The sequence below is a fragment of the Nipponia nippon genome, unplaced genomic scaffold, assembly GCF_047370975.1.
Source record: "Nipponia nippon isolate SJK-2023a ecotype South Korea unplaced genomic scaffold, ASM4737097v1 scaffold_8, whole genome shotgun sequence".
NCBI classification, from domain to species: Eukaryota; Metazoa; Chordata; class Aves; order Pelecaniformes; family Threskiornithidae; genus Nipponia; species Nipponia nippon.
In genome coordinates, this window is record NW_028262402.1 from 33,480,148 (window position 1) to 33,496,765 (window position 16,618).

Sequence of the window (16,618 nt, forward strand, 5' to 3'; positions counted from 1 at the left end):
GAAGGTGTTATTGTGTCATTTTTATTGTTAGTAAAATGGAGAGCTTTACTGATGACTACATAGCAAGACTAATATCCAGCACAGCAGAACACGGGGTTTTTTAGAGCAGGCCCTTTACTGTGCATTTAATAGAGACATTTAGTCTCTGTTTGCAGTTGAAAATGCTGTGAATAGCACTGATTACAGTTGTGCAGTATTTAATTTAGGTTGAGTAGTAATAGCATGGAGAGTAATGTCTTGTAGGGAAATTCTTAACTTTTGTAAAATAAGCTTTTAAATAAAGTATTTGTTTATTGTAATTAATCTTTTAAGCTGAAATTTTCCATCTGGAAATTAATTTGCTCTATGTGGAAACTGTAATGAAAGCAAGTATGCCAAACAGCAAACACGTTTAAGGACCAAATATAGGCTATAGTAAACAGTAAATGTGAATAAGAACAGAATAATCACAGTATTTCAACTAGAATTGCACAGCTCTGTTTGGTCATTTATCTCTGTTTAATCCAAACTGTTAAAACAAATGTTTTAATGAATCTTAGCTGTGCTTTTCCAAAAAAGCAAACTTTTCTCACCAGAGCTAACACACTAGCTTGTACTTTTAGGTTCCAGAGATCAGGGATGAAGAAGCATACAGTCCTGATAACAGCAGTACAGTATTAGACTGGAAGCCCTCACGACCAGTAAGTCGAAGCAGCTCAACTGCTTCAACAAGGAAATACATATCCGCTCTCACCCCTCAGGTAACCAGTTCTTTACCAAAAAAAAGTGTTTGGTATAGAGAATATTTTTATATGAATTGAAATAGAGGAGTTCTTTTTATTTTCAGTCAGATGCAACTGAGTGTACTCCGAAATATGCCAGTTCAGAGAAGGCTTACAAGATTGTTCTTGCTGGAGACGCAGCGGTGGGAAAATCGAGTTTCCTTATGAGACTTTGCAAGAATGAATTTCGAGGCAATACCAGTGCAACCCTCGGTATAGTTGTTCTTAAAATACTAAAGTGAATTTCATTGCTGTTCTGCAGAAGTGGGTGAAAAGATTACCTTCTGTGATTGCTTGCCAGGGTTTCCTGAATATACATACACATGTAGTTTCTTAGGCTGTGAGATCTAATTGAGTACTAAAGCTTAGAAGTGCCTAACTGCTGTTTGGAGTGGGTAATAGAGTACTGCTGTAATTTAGTTCCTCTTTGCAAAGCACAAAGCCTGTTCATGAACAACACAAAGCACCAGAAAAGGGTGTTTCAGTGTAATGAACTTAGAATATGCGTACAGTCCTTTTTACACTTTTCATTGCTTTCTTGTCTTCTCAGCTCTTTCCTCTTTCCTTAGTATTTCATACTATCTTTTGATGTGTTTCATACTATTTTTTGTCTCCATTTCTTCAAAGTGTTACTGAAGCTTTGGTTTAAATGCATCTGGAGTGATTTCTGACTGACTTGTGTATATTATTATAGCTGTCAGCTAACAAACTTGTCTTACTGATTCCAAAGACTGAATTTTTTTCTTTCAATCAAATCATATATTTGTTTTATTGCCTCTGAGTCAGGATTTTTGTTCTGATTTATCTTTTTCATCCTTGTCATTTGAAAGAAAGTCTGTTTTGTAAAAAAGTCTGTCTTCTCTTCCATCATAAAAGTGTTTAGCAAAATAAAGCAGAGAGAGGTCTTCTTGTTTGCTGGTCATAATGCCAAATTTGGATCAGTACTTCTGGGAAAATGTGTGGGTAAAATATTTCTTTAAATGTTTTTCTGAACACAATTTAAATATCTTCAGGGGATTATTGCAGTTCAAGGCTATGTGAACGACTGAAACCTCATAATCTATTAAAAGAGATGAATTTTGAAATAACTGTTGTATATGGCACATAACTTTTCATTTTCTGTGGGTTTTTTAAGGTTACTGATGTTTTATTAGACTAGACACATTATTCTTTTCAGGTGTGGATTTTCAAATGAAAAGACTAATTGTTGATGGAGAACCTGTAGTGCTACAACTGTGGGACACAGCTGGGCAGGAGAGGTTAGTGATTCTTTGCACTTACGTAATTTAAGTTGTTTTGTTTCTAAAAGACAATTGCCTTTTTTCATCTAGGTGAAAAAAATTTTGCTAAATATTATAGGGCCCTATAGTAAGTCAGTATGGCCTTATGTAAATGTCTATAAGCAGATGTGACTTTGCTCTGCTGAGACCCCAAGACAGGTAGAATGTTTAATTTTTAGCTTTGGCGATGCTTGAGGTAATCTTTTCTCTCTGCAGAGATAAATAGCTGAGGTTCACTACAGCATTAACTAATTAAATCTTTGTGTCCCTCTCTTGCAATACAAAAAGATGGAGTAGATGTACATTGTTTCTTCCATTTTTAGTCTTTAGCTTCCTTTGTCCTTACAGACCTGTATTTCTGAGCAGGCTTTATCTTAGAGATTCCCTTCCCTTCATCCTCCTCTCCTCTTCTTTCCTTGAAAGTCTTGATCCTGATTTGCATTGTATTCGTGTATGAAAACTTCTTCCCAAAGACTTTAAAGAAACATACAGCAAAGTTGTACAGATTGCTCAATATATATGAAGGTTCTTCAAATTATTGTGTAGAGTTTCCTCAAAATCCTATGACATCCTTACTTGAGAGCAATTACTTCTTTACTGGCAGCTTATGGGGCTTATTAAGAGGTTAATCTAACACCTTGGAAGTCAGTTTAATCTGTTCATTGACCAGGATTTGTATTGGGCTGTATGTGTTTACTTTTGCCTGAATGAGTGATTATGTGGAGTAGGTAGTCAGAGGCCTGATCATTGTCCTCCCACATAATAAATTTGTGGAGAATATTTTAATATATAATTTAAATACCTAGTTGCTGTACTTGGTTGTTAAGTAGATTGAGTTATGTTAATGGCAAACTGATGAATTCATTCCTGGAATGAGTTTATTGGTTTCATATTTTTTCAAATGTAGCAGAGTAACCCACTCAATTTATGACGTTATATGTAAGTGAAAAAGCCTTGCCACCTAATCAAAAGTCAAGTACAAAGCAGATTATTTGTAATAGATACACTGTAGATTGTTTTGATACAAAAAATGTTGATTGCTGTTTAGGACAGAATCCTGTGGATCCTTACTGAGCATTTGTAGACCTGCATCAGCAGTTTTCAAGAACTACTTCTGAAAGAAGCTATGAGAATACTCACCCTGTAATGTCGAGAGAATCTTACTCAGTAGTGCAATAAAGTAATGATGTGTTCTTAATGATGTTAAATTGAATTCTTTTTTGATAATGTGGCCTTATGCGAATCTTTTTTTCCTGAAAGATTCCGGAGTATTGCTAAATCGTACTTCAGAAGAGCAGATGGTGTCTTACTGCTATATGACGTAACGTGTGAAAAAAGCTTTCTTAATGTGCGAGAATGGGTAGATATGATCGAGGTAAGACCCTTAAGTATATACAACTGAGAAACTATGTTTCACTGCATTGTTAACCTTATTATTTGTAAAATTGGAATATCTGTATACTGGCATTAGCCAGACTGCAGTCTCTCATAGAAGTAAAAGCTACGTGGAAGTCGTAAATGTATCCTGATACATTCAGTTAGTGTTAAAACTGGTACATCTTTTTGTTTAAAAAGGTATCATGTAACCGCACTCTTCCCATTCACTTTCTTTTGAAATGAACATGAGAGCCCATTTGACATACCCTGTTGTGGATGGCTTGAGTATTCCTTGGAGTCTTCACATTTTAAACCAATATGTTAGATTCTGTAAATTAGCTATAGTTCAAGTGAAATTTTCAGTGTTTCTTTCTACTGTTATGGCTTGTTTGTTTATTTGAATACAAATTTTTGTTTAATGAAAAGGGTTTTTCTCTTGTACCAGAGGCATTTAATAGGAGGGAAAGTGATAAGCAAAATCTTTTAATTCATCTTCTGAAAGCCATTTCTTTTAATCATGATATAGGAGTTGGTTGCTTTTCCCATAGTAGTTTTGTTGTATAGCATTTGGATACGGTAACCATTTCCATTAGGTTCATTGAACACGTGAAATTCCTTGTTGGGAAACAGGGATTATGGGAATGAAAGCACATCTTTGCAGGCTGATATTTAAGCTGGCTGCTTAAATATTGACTAGCTCATGAAAAGTTCTCAGCATGACTTTCATAATTTGTCATTTTTTGAGATAGCGTGCAAGACTTTTTTGTGGGAAGGAAATCAGTATGACATGATGGTGGTAGTTACTTTTTTGTATTCTGAGTGTTATAGCAATAAGGAAATAAAATCCTCTTTACAGGATGCAACTCATGAGAATATTCCAATTATGATGGTGGGAAACAAAGCAGATCTCCGTCAAGCTGTTACAGAACAAGGGCAAAAATGTGTGCATATGAACTATGGAGAAAAGCTGGCTATGGTAAGGTCCAAGTCTACCTCTTTAAGTCTAAGATGGTTTTAAGAACTTTAAACTGAAAACCATGTGAGAAACTAGTAAACAAAAGTAATTTTCTGGTCATTTGTTCAAGTCTGGGATTCATGGATACTTTTAATGAAAACTGTCTTATTTTGATGGTGTTTGCTGGGCTAAGTCACATCTCAGTGTCCACTGAGCTGAACTTCATTATTGGCTGGGACAGCCTTTTCAGACTTTATGGTGAAAAAGTGGATGGACTAGGAGACTTGAGTTTTTCTGCTGCCAAAGAGAAGTTGCCAGTGCAAATATGAAGCACACTAGTGGGCATATGAGGCTTTTTGCCTGGCTTATGTCTCTCCAGCTTTTGAGTGGAATATTTTCATCTTCAAGAGGATATCTTGTATTCCTGCCACATCTGCAGAAGGAAAAAAGGAACTCTCTGCTATAAATAGAGTGTGGACAAGTTTTTTGAATGCATTTGTATGGGGGATAACGGGTACACACATTCCATATTTTGGAGAAAAAAATGTAGAATCTGTAGAGTTTTGAGCTGCTGAGTGCTCGCGCAATTGATTGATTATACCGGGGCAGATATCATGTCTGTTACTTAGATATTTGTGGTTAATCTAGAATACCAGATGCTGTAGCTTATGATTAGCCAACAAGCTCGATTCAGTAACCTGTCCTATCAACTCTCTTCCTATTTTGCAGTCTGCTGGACAAGAAGATTGAGTTTGGACATTAAGCCTATAATGTGTTTTTTATTCAGTTTGTTAATTCAGAATATAGTGAATATAAAAAAAAAAAACAATTAAAAAGCAATTACTGGGTTTTTTCACAGTACTAAAATGAATATATTGGAGAATGAAGAGTACCAGAAGAAATCCTGTTCATTTAAATGTGTGTCATCTTTCTTTGTGTTATTGAAGAAACCATTTGTAATTGAATATACGTATTCACATGGGAACCATTTCAGATTAGTTGGCTTAACATTTTATTTTTACTCACAGACTTATAATGCGCTATTCTGTGAAACAAGTGCTAAAGATGGATCTAATATTGTAGAAGCAGTTCTTCATCTTGCTCGGTAAGTAGCCATGTTTCTATTCTCAAACACATCTGAGTGTATTTTATAAAAAGGACGTTATTGGTGAATATAGAATCACAGAATCATAGAATGGTTTGGTTTGGAAGGGACCTTAAAGATCATCTGGTTTCAACCCCCCTGTCCCTGGGCAGGGACACCTTTCACTAGACCAGATTGCTCAAAGCCCCATCCAGCCTGGCCTTGAACACTTGCAGGGATGGGCCATCCACAACTTCTCTGGGCAACCTGTTTCAGTGCCTCACCACCCTCATACTAAAGAACTTCTTCCTTACATCTAATTTGAATCTACCCTCTTTCAGTTTAAAGCCGTTACCCCTTGTCCTATCACTATGCTCCCTTGTGAAAAGTCCCTTTCAAAGACACACATACATTTAAAATTTACCAACATGAAATTCAACAAACAAAATTTAAAAAAGAATACCATGTTAAATCTTTATAGATAAATGCAAGACAGGATTTATTCTCAGTTTAATCAAGTAACATTTTTGCTTGCAAATGTTACAAAGCTGTCACAATAGTTAATTTTTAAATTAGAGCTCAGTTATAGACCTAACAATTTTAAAACCTGTTTGGTGAATTAATTACATTTATTAATGGTACATGGATTTACTTTCTTAATTCTTTCTTACATTAATTTCAAATGTGTATAATTCTATGTATAATTAATTCTTAATTCTTTCACATATGTTAATAGGTATTCGGTTTTATTACTGACCATTCTAATCCCACATGTTTTCTTTGATGTCCCTTTCTCTAAATTATTTAGAAGGTAGAAATTCTGATTATATCCATTTAGCAACCTGGTATTTCTGTGATAATGTGTAAGCCAAACATTATACTTCTACTACCTTTCCAAACCATTATTAGTTACAATATAATTTTCAAGGGCTGACAGTATGTAATGAATCCTCAGCCTCTGATTTTTCAGTTCAATACATGGAGCTCAAGGCCAGAATTACAAACCATACTCATGTGATTTTTCGCAGCAGCCTAATGCAGTAATCAAACTTTTTGACATTTGGTCAGTATTTGATTATTCATTGTTGAAATACTACTGATTAACATGGCTTGATTACAAAATACTGGCTTTCTAGAGAGGGTCATTGTGTCTTCACATGGGACTTTCAAGAGCACCTTTATTTCCAGGAAAATGAGTCCGTCAGAGATGCAGCAAGAATGTAGGCATTTATTTGTCTGTCAGTGTCAATGTGAAGTTAATTGCTGATTTAAATGACTCATTTCCAAGGACCTGGCCATGAACGCAGCAGTGGATTATGAAACTAGAGAACATACATAGCACAGTTATATAACATTAATCACTGTTGGAAAATTATCTCTAATCTTTAAACATGATAAGTTTGTTTGACTGTTTCAAGGATAAAAAAATGTTTTGGCAGTTGGAGCCTCTCTTTTCAGAATCTCAAAAAAAAAAAAAAAAAAAAAAAAAGTAGTAGTTTCTTCACAAAGTTCATTGATCCTCAAATGGTCTAGACATTACCTGGAACTTTGATCTGGAATGCTTGGCTGCAATTTCTTTACTTAAGGCTTAGTAATTTGTATTCTTTGAAAGAAGCATTTCATTCTGAAATAAAAATTTCTAAATGAACATTTCATTACCATTATGTTGAATAATACAGTGTTCTGAGAGGAACTTCATAAATTTATTTTACTAATATGAGGAGGACTTAAATTTTTTTGTGTGTGTGTATATATATATATATATATATATATATAAAGAAACTTTACAGCTGGCTTTTCACATTCTAGGGGCCCCATAGTAAGAATACAGATCAATAATGGCTCATATGTACACAACCTTTTTAAGGCTGCATTTATAATAAAACATCCAACAATGTGTGTTTTTTCTCTGAGGGTAGATTATACTTGAAATTGCAGTTATTTAGTTTTATACTTTCAGCTATGAATATATTCTGTTTCTATGGTAATATACTGAAGCAAACAAATTAAAGAAAAATTATCAAAAGGAAAGGGAAAACAGAACATTGTGGAGTTATTACATATCAGAAATTATTATATTTCTATCACTAACTATGATTTGTGTAGAAATATTGATATGATGCCCAAAGTGGAAACTTACGAGACATGTTGATTGTGTGCACAAAAAAAACATAGTTTTAACCACACAATAGATGATGGTGAGCTCTGTAAGATATACTGGAAGAAACGGAACAGTGAACATGAATAGAAATGTATTAATTGAGTGCATTTTTTTGTTTGTTTGGTTGGGTTTTTTACAGCGAAGTGCGAAAGCGAAGTGATAATCAAGATGATACGAGGTCAGTAACCAGCCTGGCTGGGACACCTGTCAAAAAATCAGCACTCACGAAAAACTGTTGCAATGTTTAAGGCACCGATACTTTTCCTGACCTAAATAACTTGTATATTTAAAAAAAAAAAAAATGAAGGATTTCAATAATGTATTCTTTTTATTGTGGATTTATACATTTGTGTATTTAGAAATTGCAGATCATGTTAAAAATCCAGACTCTACTTTCTATTCGTTCATGTTTGTGCACTTGCTTTGCCCCAGGGGCTCTGTTTTCAGTTTTCTTAAGTAATATAAGTCAATGAAGTGAGCTCAGAATCAATGCTACAGTAATCACTGCATACAGTATAGTAATATATTTTATCTTCTTTACCTGCTTGTTTCTTTATGGGCTCAATATTTCTTACATACAGAACATGATAATATAATTTATCACTCATAGGAAAAGAAAAAAAATTACGGCTTCAATTAATTCAATCTCTTCTTGCGCATGTCTGCTTATCTAGTTTTTTGAAGGCCTTAAGATATATGTTGATGAAACAATTTCCAAGAAAACCACAAACCATTAAAAGGTTGCCTAGATCCAGGTAAACCCCAAGTTCAGGGCATGAAGCAGAATAGTCTCTGTTGGGAGAAGACAGTGGCAGGTGCATGGGGTTCATGTGTAATTTTGCAAAAGTTGGTGAGTTAGGATTTGGGAGTTGGGCTTTGATTCAGAACTGAGAAGTAGACTTTACATCTGATCCTACACAGCTCAGAAGTGAAAGGAACATTTGCATGGACCATTACCATTAAAAATTCCAGAGAGACCATAATACCTGTGATATGTAGGATTACTAAGATGAATTAATGATCCAATACCTGCCTGTTTGTTTAGACTAGATCATTATTAGTATTACAGAGATATGGGTTGTAATTTTTCCCTTATTTTTCAAATGTCTTCTATTCAGACACTAATTGAGGGGTTGTAGTAGTACAGAGGAGTCTATTTTAATGGATATTCTTTATGCATTTTTGAAGTTTTAAACCTGCAGGTAAAAGAATTACTGCACATGCATAAGCATCTGTATAACCTGTTCATTAAAAGAAGTTCCTGAAATGAACAGCAACCACTTACCTTGATGAGAATTCCTTTGCCTGATTTTAGGAAAATACTGAGAAACTCACCAGTGGGTTGTAGCTTTAGGTGTCAGCATCTCTAAAAACTGAGTTGTTATTGCTTATAATAGTTCCCAACAGTCCTATAGTGTAGTAACAATTGTAGGTATTTCTACAGTTAACAATCTTGATCCAATTCTTGTCAGCTTTCACTGGTTTTGATGGGAATGGGATAGGGCCCCTTCAGAGTCAGCAACCTATTTTAGTCTTTTCTGTATATATTAATAAAACATCTCCAGGCTGAAACCTAGCTCCGTAAATTAACCTTGGATAAAGTTTTATGGACTGATTGGAAACCCATATGACTAGCAGGTGTTACTGCATTTTATCAGCACTATATTTGAACACTGTATAGCCTGTGCTGTGTTATCAGTTTTATAAAATATGGAGTTCTCAGAAACAGGATGGTTCATCATTTAAAAAAAAAAATACACTTTTAAAGTAGGAAGACCAGTGTTTTTAAGCATCCTTTCAAACTTATAGGTCAGAGCGGCTAATCCTCAGGTAACTTTCTGAAAGCTTGTTCTTAACAAGACAGAGAAATCTAATGCCAGAAGGAGTAAGACATTTTATTTCACTGTATTGTACTTCAGCCCCAGAAGAGAAAGCATGTTTGGTGTCCTTTTTGAAGTACTGAGGGAATCTTCACACACTTCCTTATTCCATGCAGGAGACTTTAGGGTTATAGCATCTTCCCACCCAGCAGTACAAGAGGCCTCACTGTAGTCCTGAGACTTACTTAGAGCAGGTGGCAGAGAGTGAAGGAGATGCAGGTGTACCAGGAATATGCCTGGTCACATGTGTATTGTTTAACCTGTATTATTAACCTTGTATTATTTAAACAAGAAATTTACAGCTGTAATTAGCTTCTCTGAGGAGAAAACCACACTAACTGAGTGCATCGATGAGGGCCTCTTCTTTGTGTGTAAAAGCTTCTCTCTCTTCAAAGGAGTGAAATGGAAGTAGAATCAATGTGGGTCGTACTTGCAGATAGTTCTTCCTGCAGCAGTAGGGAGGAGAGAGGGAGATGATCCAGTGCTTGGTTTCTGAAGTGTAAGCTTACAGTACATAGGTGTTTGCATTTTCTCAGGATGAGAAGGTCATGATTATAAGCTGTTACATTCCAAAATGTTGCTCCTTCAGTGCTATTAACTTCTGTTAACTCACAGAGCTTAGACTGAGGCTCAGTGTTCTATGTGTGTCTCCTGAACCACAGTGTTTGACCAGCTCTGTGGTCTTGGCCTGCAGTAAATGAGGTGAAATGTGTTTACCTAAACCTTGTTGACACACCTGCAGGAGCAAACCATTTTGGTTGGATACAGAGAATCACATAAAGTTGTTTGCAAGAAGGATTTCTGGAAGTGGATTTGTCCAACCTCCAGAGCACCCAAGCAGAGATGGACTGTTGCCAGCCCTAGATCAGGTTAGTTGTGGGTTTGGCTATCCAGGCTGTGAAAAGCACCAAAGACAGATATGCCACGACTGTTCTGGGCAACCTGTTCCTGTGCTTTCACTCCCCTTCTAGATAAAAATTTCTTTCCATGTCCAACTTCAGTTTCCCAATTGGCTACAAATTTGTAGCCATTTCCCCTCGCTATATCATCACCTGCTACCAAGAAGAGTTTGGCTGTGATCTTGATAACTCCCCTTTCAGTATCTGTAGGCTATTAGATCCCCCTTGGCCTTCTCTTCACCAGTATAATAACATCATGAGGTACCTCTTGCAAATATGGGTTCTGCATCCCAGAGTTATCAGCATGCATTCATGTGCAGTAATTGCTTTCATATCGAAGATTCTTATCATACAGAGAGTGCCATGTGAATGTCCATGCCTGTAGAGAGCCTGGTTGAAGGATGTGAGTTTAGGGACCTGCCTTGACACCTATTTTTCTCTCTCTGCAGGACTGGGCCATTGATATTTTGGGTACTTTTTTTTTGTTTATTTTAATGACCAAAATCTCTCTTGTGTTACTTGGCCAAACTCTATAAACTGAATCCCTTTTTTTTAAGCTCTGTAAATTTTCATGTGTCATGTAAACCAACTTTTATTTGAAACAGTATTGTTTTTTGAATAAGATTCAGGGTTGGAAACTGTTAACAAAGTTTTACCTTGGAGTAGTTCTATGATCAGTGTCTAAAGTACTGAAAAAAGCACTAACAAATGGGGATATAGCTATAGCTTAGTTGGAACTGGTTTTAGAAATTCTATGATCAGCTCCATCAAGTCTAAATATTCACATAATACCATGTAGAATTCATGTTAAAGAAAAAGAACTTGGAAAAAATTATTTAAATTTAGAAATTAAAGCATGTATTTATACATAGAAGTAATTAATATATGAAGTTTTCTGTTGTTTTGCTTTGAACGGTTACATTGCCTTCTACCTAAAATGTAAAATGGCAACATCAGCTTTATGCTCTGACATGGTTGCACTATTGTACTTTGAATGTTTTTGTGATTTTGTTTAGTACATAAGAACTATTCATTTAATCGCACAAAGTTATTTTTTTAGTTAGTGGATGTGTTCCCTTAATACATGTATTTATTTGAATAGGAAAGGCCTTTCGTGTTTTTCCTTATGATCTGTAAATAAATTCTTTTTATTCAGTTGACACGGAAGTATTATTTTATCCTGTATTGTTTTTGACCCTTTTTAATTGTGGTGGTGTACACATTTCTGAGGCAGTAATTTCTGCGAGACACTCTGAAAATGTTTTGATCACAGAAGTCCTTGTAAGCACTTTATGCCTGGTAGCATACATTAGTGGCTTAGTAAGACAAGCTGCAGCTTCTTTTAATTGTTCTTAGGAGTACAGTTATGGCCTAACATGGTTTAAGTATTTTTCTGTGTAACTATTTTTGTATTGACTACTAAATCCTCTATTATTTTAGGAAAAATAAATTACATTTTTAAGTCTGTGTAGCCTGTTAAAATATATTCCAAGGAAAATATCTACAGGCCACTCCTGCAAGGAGCATCATGTAGATGTGCACCCATGCAGATCCCCAATTAAGCTAATAGGTTCTGTGCTAGTGCAGGCAATCTGTTCATATATAGATCCTTTTAAAGAGATTTTCTTTTTTCCCCAATCCACTGCTGCACAACAATGCTAGGTAACTTTTTAGGGGAAAAGATTTCAGTGAAAGATCCCTAATTCATAAACCAAAGGGGGATATTTATTCATATAGTCAAGGCACTTTATCATATTACAAAGAAACCTACTTCCAAGATGTTTCTGAGCGTATTAGGTAATTAAAAAAATGGACCAATTTCTCATGTGCTGTTCAAATGCCCTTTACCACTACCCCTGCCAGATTTGATATAGCATGTAATGCTATCCCTCTGACCCTGTCCAGGCTACTTTTACAGCACCAGTTATTTTAGTATTTCTCTCCCACTGTATTACTATCAGGACTAATCCTTTCTTATTGATATCCTTAGGCCTGGTAACATCAATATTCATCATTATTCTTTTTTTTTTTTTTTTTTCACCTATCTCGTTTTGTGAGAAAAGTCTTCTTATGGTAAAAGAAAATTTGATTCAGATATGTGGAATGCAGGTTCAAATGTGTTACTCAGTTTGTAAAAAGAAGTCCTTTTTCTACAATTTCTGCTCTTTAAGTTATGACTATAGATAGCTGGGTCTATAGGAAGTTAGTCATTACATGGCTGAGTAACAAATAAACCCAAGCTGTGAAGATTTCCCACTTGAATATAAAGTGAAGTATTTAAGATAGAAGTGCATTTTCATACTAGTATGAAAAAGAAATTCAGTGCCAATTTCATGTGCCAACTTTTAATAAAAGTCTGTATATTATATAAATAAGGCTCTAAATTGTGAAAACTTTTGAAACTTTAATTTATGCTGTTTACAAGTAAAACTGTGGTGTTCATGCAGTTTGTTCCTCCTCAAAACTACAGATCACTGCATTCACTGTAATTTTGTACATATATATGTTTAAAAAGAACTACACATTTTCTGTATTACAAATTGCAGTATAATAAAATATGCTTCAATAGCCATTTTTCTTCAGTGTATTTTTTTTTGTCAGTGCTCATGTGCAGCAGTCTGGCATAGCATCTGTGGTTGGTCAGCTTAGTGTCATTAGGGTTTACCAGTTTCTGTGTCCAGCAGCATACAAGAGTGATGCAGCCACTGGTATCTGGCTGCCTCCAACTTCTTAGCCTCAATGAACAGTCATCAATTTACATCTGAGCTGAGAGATGTCCCTCACTGTGAGGCCCAAATAAGGCTTGAAATTATGTTGCTCTATCTGTTTACAAAGATGCTTTAGCCACTCTGTCTCTAACCACTAAAATGTGATATTGGTAATGTAAGAAAGAAAAGAAAAAAAAATAGCTAAAAGTAATAAGCCTATTGCAGGTATACTCTCTATAGGGCTCTAGAGCTCAAATAGAAAATACTTGGAGGTCCATATGTCAAAGAAAAAACTGCCCCGAAACCCAAATTAAAAGCGGCTTCAGGTAAAATTGGCAAGTTTAAATGTTATCATAGAATCAGAGCATCATTTGGGTGGGAAAAGACCCTTAAGATCATTGAGTCCAACCATTAACCTCACACTACCAAGTCCACCACCAAACCATGTCCCTAAGCACCACATTTACACATCTTCTAAATATCTCCAGGGACGGGGACTCAGCCACTTCCCTGGGCAGCCTGTTCCAATGCTTGACAACCCTTTCAGTGAAGAAATTTTTCCTAATATGCAATCTAAACCTTCCCTGGCTCAACTTGAGGCCTTTTCTTCCTGTCCTATCACTTGTTACTTGGGAGAAGAGACCGACCCCCACCTTGCTGCAACCTCCTTTCAGGTAGTTTTAGAGAGTGATAAGGTCTCCTCTCAGCCTCCTTTCCTCCAGGCTAAACAACCCCAGCTCCCTCAGCTGCTCCTCGTAAGACATGTGCTCTGGACCCTTCACCAGCTTTGTTGCTCTTCTCTGGACACGCTCCAGCACCTCAATGTCCTTTGTGTAGTGAAGGGCCCAAAACTGAACACAGTACTTGAGGTGCAGCCTCACCAGTGCCAAGTACAGGGGGACGATCACTTCCCTGGTCCTGCTGGCCACACTATTTCTGATACAAGCCAGGATGCTATTGGCCTTCTTGACCACCTGGGCACACTGCTGGCTCATATTCAGTGGCTGTTGACTGACACCCCCAGGTCCTTTTCCTCCAGGCAGCTCTCCAGCTGCTCTTCCCCAAGCCTGTAGCGTTGCATGGGGTTGTTGTGACCTAAGAGCAGGACCCGGCACTGAGCCTTGTTGAACCTCATACAAGTGGCCTCAGCCCATTGATCCAGCCTGTCCAGATCCCTCTGTAGAGCCTTTCTACCTTCCAGCAGATCAACACTTCCACCCAACCTGGTGTCATCTGCAAACGCGATCCCCTCTTCCAGATCATAGATACTGAGCCCTGGGGAACACCCCTGTGACGGGCTGCCAGTTGGGTTTAACTCCATTCACAACTCTGAGTCCAGCCATCCATGTTGATCCAATAGGAACGTAAAAGCACTTTGTTGTCTGGTATCTTCTTACAAATGTATTCTTAATAAGTACAATACTCAAAATACCAAGTATACTCCATTTTAATAAAAAGTAAGATAGTTGAGAACAACCTAAGAGAGGTATCATAGATTTTAAAGTTAGTCCTTAGATTTACTGACAGAACTGCTGTGGTGTATGTTGCTAGGCTTCAGAACAGCTGCTGCTTTCCTGACTACTACTGACATCTGCCCTTGCAAAGTTTTGTCACCTTGAGCTCCTTGATGACATGAGTTTAGAATGGCATTGGCTAGCAGTACACTGTATATCTTTTTGTTTCTAGGTTGGAGCGAAACGGTGACTTTCTCTTTGGCAGTTCTCAAGGAATTTTAGATTTGCTTGAGTTGTTTTTTGTAGCTACTCTGAAGTCCATAATGGCATTATGTTCTCCTGCATATCAACATCCAATTTAATTGGAGTTAGATCAACAGAAAAAGCATGGCTTGGGACAGCAGGCATAGTGTGAGAGCAAGTCCTACTCTAAGCTCACATGCAGCTTCACTAGTGATTGGATCTGGAGCTAAAGCATGAATGTGTGCTCCTTTCTGCCTCAGAGCAATAAGCCCTGGAAGGATGGGGGGAGGGTGGGGTGTATGTCACTACCAAAATGCTCTTTTCAAAGCCTGAATTCCCTTCTTTTAGAACACAAAGCTAGTAAGTAAGACATCAAATTTAATTTTCATATTAATTTTTCTCTTTAGGAATTTTCATCCCTTATTTCTGTAACCAATTCTTCCTGTGGCCATAAAAGTAATAAGAATTAAAATGTAGTTTTGCCTTCCTTATAATTTGCACAAATTAAAAATTATTGTTGAAACGGAAACATTTAGCCATATTTAATACCTGATACTATCAGCATATAATCAGAAACAATTTCTGTAGTCCTACATTAAGAGGCTGTATCTTCTTACTGATATTGTGGTCAGTGGGGAATTCTGGTTTGTAAGCTAGTGTTGTAATCCAATGAAAGTGAGATGTGCAACAACAAAAGTTGATCTTTCTGCAACTAAAAATACTCACCTGGTAGTTTTCTATTACACTTTTCTGTTACTTTATGCAAATAATCACTGACTTTGCTAAGAACTTGCTATTGTTTTCCTTTTGGAAAAGGTCTTTTTTTGATCTTATTTAAAAATAGGAAAAAAAATCAAAGGCAGAATCAAGGATAGAATCCTTAAAAGAATGGAGAAAATCCTCCTTATGAGTTGCTTATTTTTAATGCTCCCCAGCTCCAACTGTGAATTTCCATGAGGAAAAATGTTAAAGTGTTTGTACCAGAGTAAAAGACCGATGGAAACCTTTAAGATATAGGAAAACAGAAAAAAAGGCCAAAGCCACTATATTTAGAACAGAATACTGACTGCCTCATGGCTTTTTTTTTCTGAAAGTAGCTTTCTGCTTTAGTCTGTATCCATTCCTGTAGAGTGTTTCCTTTTGTAGTTCTTAGGGAATCGTTCTGTTCATGTCACAAACATATCTTTACAGAGGTAACTGTTATTGCAGTTGTCAGAGAAAAGCTTCAGGCATTTTGCAGTAAATTTATGAGAAAAGTTCCCTTTATCAATTGAATAAGTCAACGTGCCTGAGATTTGGATTGATTCCACTAAACAAACTTACTTAACCTCTGTATACCAAATAGATGCACATTCTAAGATAAAATAATGGAGCAAATTAACTGTGTGAAAGATGTCAAATTAAACCAGGCCTGTGAGAGTAGACGGTGCTGTATTTACACTATGTGTATAAGTGATGCTAATAAAAAAAGAAGTTATCAATTCAGTGAAATGTTTTCAATAAATCTAACCTAAACCCCAAATTGTGAGTTATAGTAATAGTTTGTAAAGTAGTTGGTATTTTCTAAAATACTTCTGCTAGTCTTTATTGTACCCAAAACTGACGACATTTTTCTGGCTCTATCAGAGCTGTAACATTAACCTTGCCTACCAGAGCTGTGGGCGACAAGCATCCTAACTGAACCATACACAACCTTTGCCAACTCTGTAACTCTTCCCATTCTTAACCATTATCCGTGGTTAAACTGGTGGGAATCTGAACAAAGCTGTGTAGATGAAATAAATTCTACTCTTAAGAGATTTCGGCAAATACACAA

At 36.3% G+C, this 16,618-nt stretch overlaps 1 protein-coding gene across 2 annotated transcripts in view; it reads left to right on the top strand.

Moving 5' to 3' along the window:
- Positions 1 to 11,557, top strand: part of RASEF (RAS and EF-hand domain containing) — a 35,702-nt gene extending 24,145 nt beyond the window's left edge. The window contains exons 11-18 of one of the 2 annotated variants that reach the window (XM_087742494.1): positions 603 to 740; positions 827 to 974; positions 1,939 to 2,020; positions 3,302 to 3,416; positions 4,275 to 4,394; positions 5,402 to 5,478; positions 7,758 to 7,796; positions 8,293 to 11,557. In XM_087742494.1, the coding sequence (XP_087598620.1) occupies positions 603 to 740; positions 827 to 974; positions 1,939 to 2,020; positions 3,302 to 3,416; positions 4,275 to 4,394; positions 5,402 to 5,478; positions 7,758 to 7,796; positions 8,293 to 8,377 (804 nt within the window). In that variant the 3' untranslated portion in view covers positions 8,378 to 11,557. Of the gene's footprint in view, positions 1 to 602; positions 741 to 826; positions 975 to 1,938; positions 2,021 to 3,301; positions 3,417 to 4,274; positions 4,395 to 5,401; positions 5,479 to 7,757 lie in introns of both variants that reach the window. The other variant, XM_087742493.1, reaches the window with a different exon arrangement.
- Positions 11,558 to 16,618: the final 5,061 nt, after the last annotated feature.